The 13,407-nt window shown below is 39.1% G+C and overlaps 2 protein-coding genes across 2 annotated transcripts; both read right to left on the bottom strand.

Moving 5' to 3' along the window:
- Window positions 1–2,804: 2,804 nt before the first annotated feature.
- LOC105563926 (ribosomal RNA processing protein 1 homolog) lies at window positions 2,805–5,820 on the bottom strand. The gene is made up of 7 exons (XM_012015929.1): window positions 5,378–5,820; window positions 5,075–5,298; window positions 4,810–4,980; window positions 4,548–4,730; window positions 4,190–4,461; window positions 3,423–4,113; window positions 2,805–3,210 (listed from the first exon to the last, which is right to left on the bottom strand). Exons 1-7 carry the CDS (start codon window positions 5,613–5,615, stop codon window positions 2,974–2,976), a joined length of 2,016 nt encoding a protein of 671 aa, XP_011871319.1. The 5' UTR covers window positions 5,616–5,820; the 3' UTR covers window positions 2,805–2,973.
- A 971-nt stretch (window positions 5,821–6,791) lies between these two features.
- LOC105563925 (cell cycle checkpoint protein RAD17) lies at window positions 6,792–9,844 on the bottom strand. The gene is made up of 9 exons (XM_012015928.1): window positions 9,490–9,844; window positions 8,783–9,176; window positions 8,327–8,483; window positions 8,115–8,237; window positions 7,796–7,974; window positions 7,646–7,735; window positions 7,382–7,572; window positions 7,158–7,276; window positions 6,792–7,068 (listed from the first exon to the last, which is right to left on the bottom strand). Exons 1-9 carry the CDS (start codon window positions 9,502–9,504, stop codon window positions 6,951–6,953), a joined length of 1,386 nt encoding a protein of 461 aa, XP_011871318.1. The 5' UTR covers window positions 9,505–9,844; the 3' UTR covers window positions 6,792–6,950.
- Between the last annotated feature and the right edge of the window lie 3,563 nt (window positions 9,845–13,407).

The following is a 13,407-nucleotide window of genomic DNA, read 5'->3' as shown; positions in this document are numbered from 1 at the left end:
ATTCCTCCTCTCCTGCTCATTTCCTTCCACTTTTCCTTCGCCTTTTCTCTCAGATCTCTCACTGTCACTACCTCTCACTCCGTCATCTTTCCGAAACCCCCTAATAATAAAGTAGTTGAAGCACACTATTAAATTATTTATTATAACCCGATAACAATTTCATAAAATTTTATAATGAAAAATGTTTAGATGTCAATATCTCTGAAACAAAACGTTTACGGACATGTCTCCAGAGGAAAGTTTTTTCTTGTTTTGAGGTCCTAAGTTCATATTTTAAGTTAGGACACTTAACCCTGAAACACCCTGTATAGCTCTGTGTAGACAGTGTAATTAAAATTATAAATAATAATCAGTCCCACCTGTACATCTTACAGATTAAGCAAGTTAGTAGTGAAATATGTATTAAAATTTTTCTGTGCAAATAGATGTTAATTAGATTGTCGTGTAATTATGTGAAATACGTGTAATGATAGTGCGATAAGAGATAAGAGGGTATCTTAGTTTTATGAGAATAGAAGTCTATTATTCCGCTAAATTAGAGATATGCAAGCGATATTTCTGTTGTTAATTTTGACTTGCAGGAATCAAAATTGAATCACACTATCGAAGTTGTCTCGGCACTTAATTTTTGCGGCAAATGTAATCACGTATCATCCTCTTTTTTTTAAGACGTGATGATCGTGTTTCTAATCACACAAGCACACACACACACACACACCTGCGAACATTGCTGCTTTCCGTTGACATTGATATTACATAAAAATGCATTTTTTACAGAAATATATTTAATGGAAAAATGTCTATATTTGTAAAACATATATAAATTTTTCAGAAACTTACTGAAACAATAACGTTTTGAAAGAAATATTAATTTTTACTGCAATGAATTTCTAATAAAAATTGATAAAAATAAATTGAATGTTTAAAACACACAAACATATACACAAAAAAGATGAGATCTATTTATCTTTACTATTTAAAATTTCTCCGTTACTTTTCAGAATAGAATAAAAAGTTTGAGGAATTATTCGAAAAGAATGTATATTATATCAGTAGGACATCTTTATGTATATTATTTTCTATATTTCGAGCTCCTTTTTTGTATGCTTAATTTTTTTAGAGCGTCGTAATGTTCATTAGAAATGAACGATTTCTAATGAATGCAGAGCTCTAAATTAATGACTTTCAAATGGATACGTAATTTTACAGTTAATTGTTTTAAATACCTTCTGCGGAGATAAGAAGTATTTTACCAAAGATCTAATTATTAAGGAATACCTCACGTTACATCATGTATTCTATAATTAAATGTGTGAAGCACTTACTTTCATTACGTCGCATATAACTCGCATAGTCGATAGTATGTAGAAAATAATTTATTTTCTCCAGTATAGTCTAGATAAAATAGAATAGTTACAAATTAACGATTTTGAGCATTAAAATGGTAAACAACTAAAAGTGAATTCACGTGCCAAAGTGATATAAGCAGTCAAAATAGTTTTATAAGAGTTCGTTCACGCAATGAATGTAGCTGTAGAAAATTCATATACGGCGTGTATGTGTAATTAAAACAAGAAATATTAAAAGAATACTTTCTTTATGTAATCGTAATGTACCTGGGATCTCGTATAAACTTTACATATAAAAGAAAAATTCATTATTTGTCTTTTATAGTTCTAATAGGAAATATAATTAAAATTATATAAATTGTAAATGTAATGTATTTGAAATCTCGTATGAACTCTATAAAAGCAAAATTAATAATTTGTCTTTTATATAACTCTAACAGAAAATATAAAGAAAATTATAAAAATTAATCATAATAATCTGTCTCACCTGTACGTAAGTCAGATTGAGCTCATAGATTAAGCAAGTTATTAGTGCAACGTGTATTAGAATTTTTCTGTGCAAATAGATGTTGATTGTCGAATAACGATGTGAAGTGTGTGTAATGTCTAAAGTTGTTACATATATTATTAATATCGTAACATAGAGGAAAGTCCTGTATTATGAGATAGGACTCTAATATGAAATAGTAGGTTTTCAATGTCCAAATTCACTCACAAAGTTTTTCTCGCAACGATTATATGCGATCTAACAATTTTCCACTAAACAGATTTCACTCCAAGGGAGATAAATTCATGGTGAAACCAACAGATGATGCTCATTAATTTAGCAGCAACTCCGTTATTTCACATTAAAAGCCTACTTCATAATAGGGAACTTTCCTCTATCTCTGTAACATTTCATGTAACAACATATTCTGCGTATTACGTACAGTGTCTAAGATTGTAATGTTATATGTGGTGTATTAAGTTGTAAATGTACCCGCTCGCCGCCGCATGCTACCGTATCTCTTGATTCGAGCAGTATCAATAACAAAATACAGAATAAAAAATTTCAAAATGAAAATAAATGAATAGTCACGAATAGTGCAATAAAAAACTTTCGTTCTATTGCACATCGGTCGTATTGAGAATGTACACATTTATGCTACTGTCATTTAAGTTAAAAAAACAGTAATTTAATTTTAATTTAAAATAAATGTATAATCTTACATTAACTGCAGTTGTATTTATTACAAAAACATGTGTATACCCTTTTTTATTTCTGTACAAAAAAGTTCTCGGTAGGAGATGAGTCAAGATTTTCGTAAATACCGCTGACAATAAACCTGAATTAATAAGTTCATTTAAAAGTTCTAAATCTACAATGTGCGATTAAAAGCACTCTATTTCGTATAATACGCTTAAAAATTTGTCGATATAATAGTACAATAAATAATGTATAATTTATCAACTTGCATAAATTGCTTACGTATTTATTGGCTACAAAATAGAATGTTTTTAGATGAGAAAAGCACATTGTAGATAAAGCTTAAAGTAGAGATATTTACATATACCTGTTATCAATCACTGAATTACTAAATTACAATTGAAATTTACTTAATTTTCTTATTTGTATAACATGCCATTATTTTGTGCATTTTTTGTAAAATGGATTAAGCGGACTTGGTATAGGACTCATTTTCAACACACTGGCTAGCGGTTTTTTATTTGCGTCGAACGGAATACCCGGGCTTTTACGGAGCTGCTGGAGATACTCGGATGTGTGATGCGCAGTATTCCGAGAGAGCCCGAACATTACCTTTTTCTTTTCCAGAGGGAAATTGTTTAAATTGGTTTGCTTCTTTGTCTGACGTGACAGTTTCTGCAATAAGACAATGAAATACCGTCTTATAATTTATAATGCATTACAGGAGCAATATTAGGAGTGTATTCCATGCGAAAATTTTTGTTCTATAAATTCTATAACTCTGTAGCTCATTCTTTTTTTTCGTCCTTTCTCTCTTGCTCTACAGTGCTATATAGTTTACAGAATATACACCTTAATTATAGGGCTAACATTAAATTAGCATTTACATTTTTTAATGGCGTCTCTTGCGGCTTGTGCTTGATTTTCGACTTCGTTTTCTTAGCTACAGACTTGTTATTAGTTTCTTGCGATGGAATTTCTATGCTGCAAATTGGCGAGATAGAAACACATTGATCAGCGTCTCCAGAAGTTTGTACGTCACGAATTACCGCTTTTTTTGTTTTACGTTTTACATTTTTCTCTGTCGTAGATTTGTTATTTTTCTGATTCAATTTTACTTTTTCAACTTTACTCTTTTTGGAATTTTCTATTAGCTTCTTCTTAAGCTTTCGAGTATTTTCTACATTAATACCATTTTCATACAAAAATTTAGTGCTAGATATATCACACGTCGAATCGCTTCTTTTCAGTTTTTTTAATGGTACCGTATCTGCATCTGTATTTTGTTCTAAATCAGCCTTTGCGGTTGCAGTTGTATTGATTAGTTCACTTTCCGAATCAGCATTAGACTCGAGAGCTGAAGCATCTCCCTTCTTTGGATCATTAATAGAAATTTCATTACAGACCGTTTTCTCATTTTCTCTTTTTCGTTTTTTCACCTGGTCGGAAAGCATGTTTTTCTCAAACTTGATAAGGCGCAACGCCGCTTTTCTCGAATCAGTCTCTTTTTTATAGGAATTTAGTTTTCTAACTCTCTTTATTCCGAGCGGCATCCTTCCTTGCGCCAATTCCTTGTATCTGAAGATACAAATTTTATTATTGAAAACGAACGTACAAGTCAAATGTAGCTTGATAGATTAAATAAAATACATACTCTTCGAGAAGTCTCATGACTTGTCTGCGCGATCTTGCCGTTGACGACGGGTGCAACGTATACTCTGTGAGCAACTTTACAATCTTCGCAGCATTAAAAGGTATCTGCGGTAGCTCGACATTCACTCTACCTGCTCTTGGATCCAGAGGCTTCTCAGTTTCATTTTGCGCAACAGTTTCAGGAAACTGTTTACCCTCACTGTTAGAATTTTCCTCTGCATCAGACATCTCTATTTCTTGCATATCGTCTATACGCGTGCAGGGAAAGCCAGCCTATTTATAACACACACGTTTATAAATCAACAAATACATCGTGTCGCGTATTGAAATATGGTTTTGTACCTCAGACATATACTTACGCCTTTCCAAGCATTGAATTTCTCCATGTAGTTTAAACCAACGTCCGATTGAAATATCAAATATCTGAAAACATGTCGCATGATATGCTTCATCTGCCTCTCGTCATGCGTGTGTATTAGATAGTCAGCAAACGGTTTGATGAATTCGTGGACTACATCCTCTGGTATATCACCATTACTAACCTACGCGACAATAGTACAAGTGAAATTTTTTAATAAAAATGAGGCAAATAATTTAACGGACTGTTCTGTCGTTCCATACTTTGGCAAGCTCCTCCAGATATATCTCCGTCATATGCAGATTGAATCCTATGCCAGTGTCCACATTTAAAAAGAGCTGTCTAAATACCCGACAAATTTCCATAACCCACTTCATGTCCCAGGACTGGTTCTTGCAGACTACGAACGACTGGCGGAGGATCCTCCTGACCAACTTCAAGGAAACCAAAGAGAGACAAGATCAACATTGTGCCCAGGCGTTTTCCCGCTTGTACATTAAGGAATGTATATTCAACCGACGAATGTACCATGGAGAACTTGTCCAGCCTGTACTGGTCTATGCCGAACCACTCTTTGGAGATTGTCCATAGGGCGCAGCTGGTGTAAAGTACAATCGCGTCCATCGAATTCAAGCAGTGCACAAGCTTGCTGAGCGACTCCGCCAATTCTTCCTGGATCAACATTTTGTCCGACATCCACATGCAGTAGAAGAGGCCCTTCCACAAGTTCATGAAGTCCGCCCGCGTGAACTCTGTGAAATTACGAGAAATTAATATCGGATACATCTGTGTTAACGCTTCGCCGTAGCGACGTATCGCGAGTTGACTTACCAAACGAACTCTGCGATCGTACCGTTAACCATTTCTTCACTCTTTTCAGCACCTTGTCGCGGACTTTCTTGTCATTGTTGGCCAATAATCGCGCGATCTTGATTTCCTGCGCGACGACCAGAGCTCTTTCGCTCTTGCCCTTCGTCCCTTCGGCTCGCGTCTCGCCGCCAACATTTGGCGTTTCGCCTCTCTGCGACGATGCCCGGCCACCACGCCGCCCGCGTTTCCTCACTGCCATTCCTCTTTACACAAGTCGTTTCTATTATTTGGACTAATTTGATGGACGCAACGATATATATGTATCTCTCAGTAACGCACTGTACGTGCGCACACGTGCGGCAGATCTGACAAGATCGAATTTAATCTCTATAACCTAGCGACACACAACACGCGGTTACTTCCTTGTGCTCGACCGTGCCAGTGGTGCAAATCGCAAACGCCGTTCGCCGCCATATGCAGGGTCTACAACGAGTGTCGCAGAGTCGCAGTCGTAAGAATAATCGACTATGATTGGTCAATTCTTATGTGTCTAACGGAATTGACCAATCGCAGTCGATTATTCTTACGACTACGACTCGCATTGCTGACAAATTAAGCCTCGTCTACATAGAAGTCGTAAAGTCGTAGTCGTAAGAATAGTCGACTACGATTGGTCAATTCCTATGTGTCTGACGAAATTGACCAATCGCAGTCGATTATTCTTACGACTACGACTCTGCGACTCGCATTGTAGACCACGCATTAAACCTCGTTTACATAGAAGCATGTAATTTATCACTTTTGAATTGGCGAATATAAAACGCAACGCGAGCACCGGAAGCACAATCTGCGATAAAGAAATAGTTATTAGTCCGCAACAAAATGATCTTTCACAATCTAATCCTCGAAATAAATTACGTGAGCGAAATTTCCAGCGATAAATAGTTGTTATTAATTGCAACAGTTAATCGAGACAATTTTCAATTACATTTACGTAATGTAACGACGTGCGATAAGCGACTTTCTTCACTTCCTGCCCGTTCGAGTTGCGAAGAACGACAGAGCGATTCGAACTTACAGCGCGAACGCCGAGGCCGAAGTCGCACAAGTTCCTCTCTTTTCCCGAAAATGCAACAGATTACACGAAATCGATAGATAACTAAAAGCGCGGTGCGTAAACGAGATGTAACCGCGACAAAATACCACGGTTTACATTCATAATTTAGATAAGTTAGTCATAAAAAATAGATATTTATATATATAGATTTATAGATTTTCTATATATCATAAAATCTTTATTTGAATCCTGAAAAATAGGCGTAGCATGGACGCGCACAAAGTGGTGACTTTATTAGCAGTGTCAGAAAATGCACAGCAAAATAGTTCCAAAAGTAAAACTGGGCGTAAAGGCGCGCAATTTTACTCTTGTTTCCAATTTATTTCGCAGGAAAATTGAAGAAAACATGTAATGAAGTTTTATAACAAAGTACCTTCAATTCATTTCTATTTTGCAGGAAATTTATTGGAGGAAAGCTATAATGAGAAGGAACAAGTATGAAAAAGAGTATTTCGCATTAATTAATTCAACTGTGTCTTAATCCTCTTCGATAATTGTCTCCTCATCCTCGGCCAATGTTTCATTCGTCTTGTTCGAAGTAGGCTTAATTATAGCTTCGTAACAGCGCGCTTCTGCCGTTGCCAAACACCTTCGTCTGCAAGTGAAATATAAAATGTAACAATCGCGCGACAACGAAGAATATAACAAAGATAATTGAAATAATTAATATATTCTGATGCTTGCATGTTACTGCGATCATCCGGCGGTTTTCTCACTGGGTTCCAGCCAGTTACAGGCTTCTCGTTCGTCAGCATCAAGCCGCGGATGCTGTACGATAGCGCAACTTTACTTAAATTGCGATCCTGCCGTAATATGGAATATCAGAAGCTTATCTCGTAATAGGAGACTTTCCTCTACTATAATAATTTTACATTGACAAAAGTGAAAAAAATTTCAGTCAGACTTACACGCCATTCGGAATTTAGAACATCAGCCAGGCTCAATATATCAGCCGCCACCGTGGCTTCCTCCATGGTTCTCATAGTATTCAGATAATTTTCCTGGAGAAATTGGACGAACACCACCGACTGCGACTGGAAGAACGCCGCTATTTCCTCGGGATCGTGTACGAACTTGTAGGAGTTGCCGTGCCACTTTCCTAAAATGCAACATAGAAATTACGATTAATTCGCGAAACGAATTCGACGGGTCCAGAGGTGAAATTCAATTACTTCTCGGATTCGTGACTCTCCCGATGCCGTGTAGCAGACCCAAGATCTCCTCCCGCACGCCGCACTCGCTCCGCAGTTGTAGCTGGGGCACTAATAATCATAGGAACAATGCAGACTTGCGCTTGCTGGTTCGATTATCGGTGCACGTACCTTTGAGAGAGACGAAAATTAGATTTAGTACTGCGCTGCGTACGTCGCCGATGCTGTTGGACAGTATCTCGTCAATGTGTCGCTGAGACACTTGTAGCATGTCGCCGGCGATGGAGTTCAACGTGCTGGACACTCGTGTCAGCACGTTCTTCATCGCGATATGTGTGGCAGCGTTTACACTGTACAAATAGATCACGTTTAACTTGGTTTCGAGAGAACGCATCAGTATGCAAAAAGAAACGGATAGGACAGGAAACTGCAAACTATATGGAAGTCATTGACAGACAGAAATCTAACTCCGGAATTACGATCGACTCACTTGATAAGATCAATACCGAGTTTCACCCTTGCGTCAGGTGGAAATAGTGTGTACATCAGTCTGGAATTCCCGGACTCCGTGCAGACGAATATCACGGGTTCCCTTCCTATTTGGAAATATTTTCTAGAGAGAGACATTTGTAAAGAACAACATTGCAGCGGCGCGGACAGGGTCTAAACGGTTCGTAACAAGTCGGCGAAGCGTCCACTCACTCCAGGAGCACGAAGAAGCTGCTGCAGTTCTCCTGATAGACATTCGGGATGTCCTTAACGAGGAGCAGTTGTTTGAAACAGTCGCCCAACACCGTGCGATAACGCGTCGCGCGTATCAGGTAGTCTTCGAATCTGTCTCCTTGCCGCATCACTCGGTCTGGAAGCAATTAAAAGTCACGAGTTATTACAGGCTGTATACGCGGTGCCGTCACAAGGCGATATGCAACGTACGCTCCAAAATTTGGAGGGAATCGCTTGTGGTCAGGTTTCACCAACGTTGTTCAACTTTAAGCTTGGAATTCATTCCTTGTCTCAACTGTTACTTTAGAGAGAGACACACACACAAACATGAATCAAACTAAGATTTGAACGTTTGGTGAAAAGAGGCCTAAGCATGTTGCAACGTCACCGTGTATATGTTACGAAGTAGCTCGGATTTGAAAAACAGATTGTTACTGTTCTCGTCCTCGGCCGGGTCGACCGGCGTGATCCACTCTATGACATTGAAACCGTTTTCCTCGGCGAGCAACCTTACGGTTGCAGTTTTGCCGCAGCCGGAAGGGCCGGCGAGGACCAGCATCGAGGGTCGTCCCCTTAACGCCTTGGACTGAAGCCAGTCGCAGATCTCGTTCTGCTTCCGCTTGCTGACCGCCAGTTCGGCGGGCTTTCGTGGCTCGCAAGCCTGGAGCAGCTTCGACAAGCTGGTCTCGCGCTTTTTCCTCTTGGGATCATTTTGCGCAAACGTTTCGCCGAACACAGCCTTGCTCGATGCCGCTTTACCGGTGCGCTTCGGCGGCGGCTTGTTTGCAGGCTCGCAGTCGAATGACGAAACGCACCAAGCGTTGCTCTTCTGCGAAGAAAGAGTTTATGTAAGCGAGCGGTCGAGAGAAAAATGTTTTATACCTTGAACACGACGTGAGAGAACGTTACTAGAATAGGAAAAGCAATTTCGTAGAATTTTACGCGCCGTCAACCGCGAACGAGCGAGCTCTCGGTTACTTTGACGCTGCGGTCAAGCTGCCGCTGCAAACGTTTCGAAGCGACAGCTTCACCGCAGCCTGAAATGAAGCGTCTAGGTTAGGGCCAGATTATTGCAATTCTGCTCATGTAACATGATAAAACTCCGCGTAATCTTTGTCAGAGTACTTTTTGACGGTACGTACCTTTCGCTCAACCATGGTTGTTTATATAACTTATCTATATTACAGTCATAATATTTATGCTTCAACAAATTTGAAAGCCGATCGCTTCGCGTCCGCCTCGCGTTCCACTCTTCCCCCGTTTGAATATCCCTCGGCGTACACAGCAAGAAATAGGAACGTCAGTCTGTTTTTCCACAGTTTCTTCGTTTCTAAACACGAACTGAAGAAGCTAAGTTCTTTGACTTTGCGTTGTTGAGCACTCAAGAGGTCCTTCTTCTTCTTCTTTTTTAATAGTGTCCAAACCCAAGAGATCCGTTCGCGCTGCTTGCATTTGTTGCACTTCGGAACTTGGTTTTCTCTCACATCAGTCCAACGCCCAGTGTATGTATATTTTATCTTATTTTTAAGTGCAGGAATTTTTGGGGACATCTAAAAAAAAGTCTACGTAAATTTAAAAGGTGTTATAAAAATTAACATGAAAATGCTAGAATTGGAACGCTTAAGCAGACGATTTCATTCTTTAAGATCTTGTTTCTCAAATTTTTGAAACTAGTACAGTTTTGCACTAATTTTTACACAATTGTACATCTTCATGAAATACTACTTGCAATAATTTCTTGATCTGAGAACATCGTAATTCGCGGTACGATTTCGTAGATATTTTTACAAGAAAATAAATGTTTCGACGAAGATATAAAAATTTCTGTTTCAAGTCAATTTTTGTAGTTATAGAATTTTTTCCCGCTAGGGATAAGGTCCGGTTTCAACGTCGCTTAACTTTGGTCTTACAGCAAGTATAATTACTAGTGAAATGTATGGTAAAATTTCAAGAAACTCTCATAAAACTCTTCGAAATGCCGTGTGGTGCCACGATTACACTTCAAGGATAAATTTGAAAAAGAAAATTCTCTCCGTGTAGCAATTGCATTCGTCGAGTTCAATAACAGTGAACGTATCAACCGCCACCACAAGTAAATTAAATACGGAACGTATTTCCTGAGAGAGTAACGCGTTAAAGCCGTAAGCCCGAAACCTTCTTACGGGTGGAACCGGGGCAGAAAAGCGGCGTACAAAATATATACGCAAGGTACACGCTTCGATAACACAAGAGACACGTCAATACGTAGCTATTTTCGAAAGAGCAGAGGGACGTGGTCCTCAAATTTCGGTTTCTCACAGTATATTAAAAGATATATAACTAAATAATCATCAAATAATCAACTTAAATATCACGAAATAATCGCAAAGGTACACAACTAAATAATCATTATTGACAATAGTAAATAAACGGGTCAAGTTCGCCAGGATGTCCTTCGAGGACGGGAGACAGACAATGGTGCGGTACGAAGAACCCCATGTGATCTCGGTTTTTTTGGTCGTTTTATTTTATGTATTCACAAACGTTACAACTGTCGACTACGCGCCCACATTCGCAAAAGCCATCCTATACACGCGTCATATACATTATCACTCTTCCCGAGTCCCTAAGCCGGCGTTCGTCTGTAATTTACTTCGTGTGTGTGTATATCTATATATAAGTATTCTTTTTCTTTTCTTTTTATTTACAGTCGTCGCGCATCGATGCGCATTTAAACGCGTCCTGCCGAAGCCACGTGGATTAATCGGGTGTTCCGTCGTCTCCCCCGAGGATCCCCGAGGACCCCCTGGCCACTCCAGGTGGCTCCGTGTCGGAATTTGAAAAAATATGCGGCGTTATATCTCCAACGAAAGGCTTGGACTTGGGCTTCATCCGTATCCGTCGGCCCCGCGACCTCGCATTCCCCTCCCCACCGAGGACCGACCCCCATCGCTACGAGAGTTCTCTCCCTAGCGATCCTCTAAAATGTATCCTAAATTCGCGGCTATACTATTCTCCCTCCCCCTATTTTCTTTTCTTTTATTGTGCATCATTTGGAAATGCATGAGTAATGCGACTTTTTCATAACAGTCCGGAAGTTAAGTTCTTCTCGAAGGCACTATTGTACTGCGAACGAAAATGCGGCCCGAAGGAAGTTACGCCCTTATTTCCGAGTTTGTGCGCGTCCGGCGAAGCCGGCGGCGCCGGACGAGACGCCCGAAGGTCTCGAGAATCGGGTGAGTTTCGGTCGTCCCGGTGTTAAATTTCGCAAGAGATACCGGGGCTAGCAATCGGCTAAAGCGACTAGACTTTGTGTAGAATAATTTCGCACAAGCGCAACGCGATCTCGTGATTACAGGTATATTGCGGAAATAATGACTGCACACACGTAAGGTAGTAGAAAAAGTTAATGAAGCGAACGATACGAGCTGATTTCGCTGTACCGCGCACGAGACGGATAATAACGAGATAAAGTAGGCAATGGTGCACGATATCACTAATCTGCCCTGCTGAGAAAGAAAGTCTTCCGAACTACGGAAATGAAAATTATTCAGGAGACGATCGTATTCAACCGACGTAGGAAATGAATGGCCGCAACAAATCTTTACTCTTCGTCATATTTAGTGTTTAGTTGACCGCATATTAAATCATTCATGCAGATAATATAATATATTAGTGTAATAAGGAAAATGCTCCCTTACAGTATAATTATTGATATATATATAATTACTTAATATGCCAATACGGCCAACTCTAAATGCTAAGCTCGATTGCCCGGAAGAAGCGTTCACTCCCGGAGTCGGAGACTTTCTTTCTTAGGAAGGTACATTAACATATCATGGGTAACATATTGCGTAACATAGGTAACGCTATCTCTTGAGATCGGATCGCGATTGACGACTGATCGAGGGCAAAATGCGCGGATTCGTCTGTATAAATGAATTTTGCGCTCGTCTCTTCTCACCGCTGAGGATGCATCTCGGTAAAATCATACACTGCTGTGCTCGTTTAAGGAGGGATCCCGTTAACAAATTCTGCCTCTTCCAAGTTGACGCTTCAATTTTTGCTTTCTCTTTCCGCCGACGTATTGTTTGATTTTAAAAAAAAGAGAGAGAGAGAAACAGAGAGCTACCTATCAAGACATATAAAAACAATGGCACTACTAAGAAATTGGTAACGTTATAGATGTAATTCTGTTTATGGAGCTTTACGTTATTCGAGAAAGGGCATCTCAATCGATTGTGTCGTTTGGCGAAACAGAATTGAAGCGGCTGATCTGAATCCGCGATAAAGAGTCCTGAGAAAATAGATAAAAAAAGATAAGGTTCAGCGAATAAACGAACCGACGATTCGGAAATTATTAATACGGTCCCTCCTCAAAACGCACGTCTCTAGACTGGTACGTAAACCTAATCACCCCTTGCGCGATCTAGTGTATAATCTTTATATGAAATATTTTTTATACATTTTCTTAAATGTTAAAATCAGCAGTTAATAACCTCACCCACGTTTTTTTTTAGCGTAAGCCTTAAATGTAAAATTAAGATTTATTAGCAATATATATATATATATATATAAGTAACAATGTAAGAATTCATAATACATATATATGTGTGTAATATATATATGTATATGTATATATAATCTTTTTTTTACATTTGCGGATCGATCTCGTGGCGTGGTTCTCATTAACTTCGGGTAAAAACTATGTACATTATATTTCTATCTCTCCTGCGGGGGGGAAAAAACAAAACGGGGGAGAAACAACGTTGCATAACGTACGTTAGATACGAAACAGTGCGATTACGGTGAGAAAAATCGGCGCCGAGTGTCTCTGTGAATTCTCTGTCTCTTTTTCTTTTCTTCGAGCGTCAACGTCTTACTTCGGAGCGTATTTCCGTATTTAACGAATGCCAAAGCACGCCACGAGAAACGAGCCTGTATAACATTGTAAGCCGATCGTACGTCTAGCTTATAAATCTTATAGCTAACATCTTATATCTATCGGTAATTGTACGCTAGATAAAGGCTTATATGTATAGTTTACATATTAATGTCACTGGCTTAAAAACCTATAGGTA

Source organism: Vollenhovia emeryi, unplaced genomic scaffold (genome assembly GCF_000949405.1).
Source record: "Vollenhovia emeryi isolate VEMERY1.0 unplaced genomic scaffold, V.emery_V1.0 DF939169.1, whole genome shotgun sequence".
Lineage (NCBI taxonomy): Eukaryota > Metazoa > Arthropoda > Insecta > Hymenoptera > Formicidae > Vollenhovia > Vollenhovia emeryi.
The sequence above is the reverse complement of the archived record's forward strand: the minus strand, read 5'-3'. Positions and strand labels throughout refer to the sequence as shown.

Bases quoted from the DNA above. Each gene is read 5' to 3' on its own strand.
- LOC105563926 (XM_012015929.1), bottom strand. From the start codon at position 5,615: ATGGCAGTGAGGAAACGCGGGCGGCGTGGTGGCCGGGCATCGTCGCAG. The intron at 5,299-5,377 runs GTAAGTCAACTC...GTAATTTCACAG, and splicing joins ACGATCGCAGAGTTCGTTTG to AGTTCACGCGGGCGGACTTC. The intron at 4,114-4,189 runs GTATGTATTTTA...TTGTATCTTCAG, and splicing joins GTCATGAGACTTCTCGAAGA to ATACAAGGAATTGGCGCAAG.
- LOC105563925 (XM_012015928.1), bottom strand. The intron at 7,736-7,795 runs GTACGTGCACCG...TATGATTATTAG, and splicing joins AATTTTCGTCTCTCTCAAAG to TGCCCCAGCTACAACTGCGG. The intron at 7,069-7,157 runs GCAAGCATCAGA...TTTCACTTGCAG, and splicing joins CCGGATGATCGCAGTAACAT to ACGAAGGTGTTTGGCAACGG.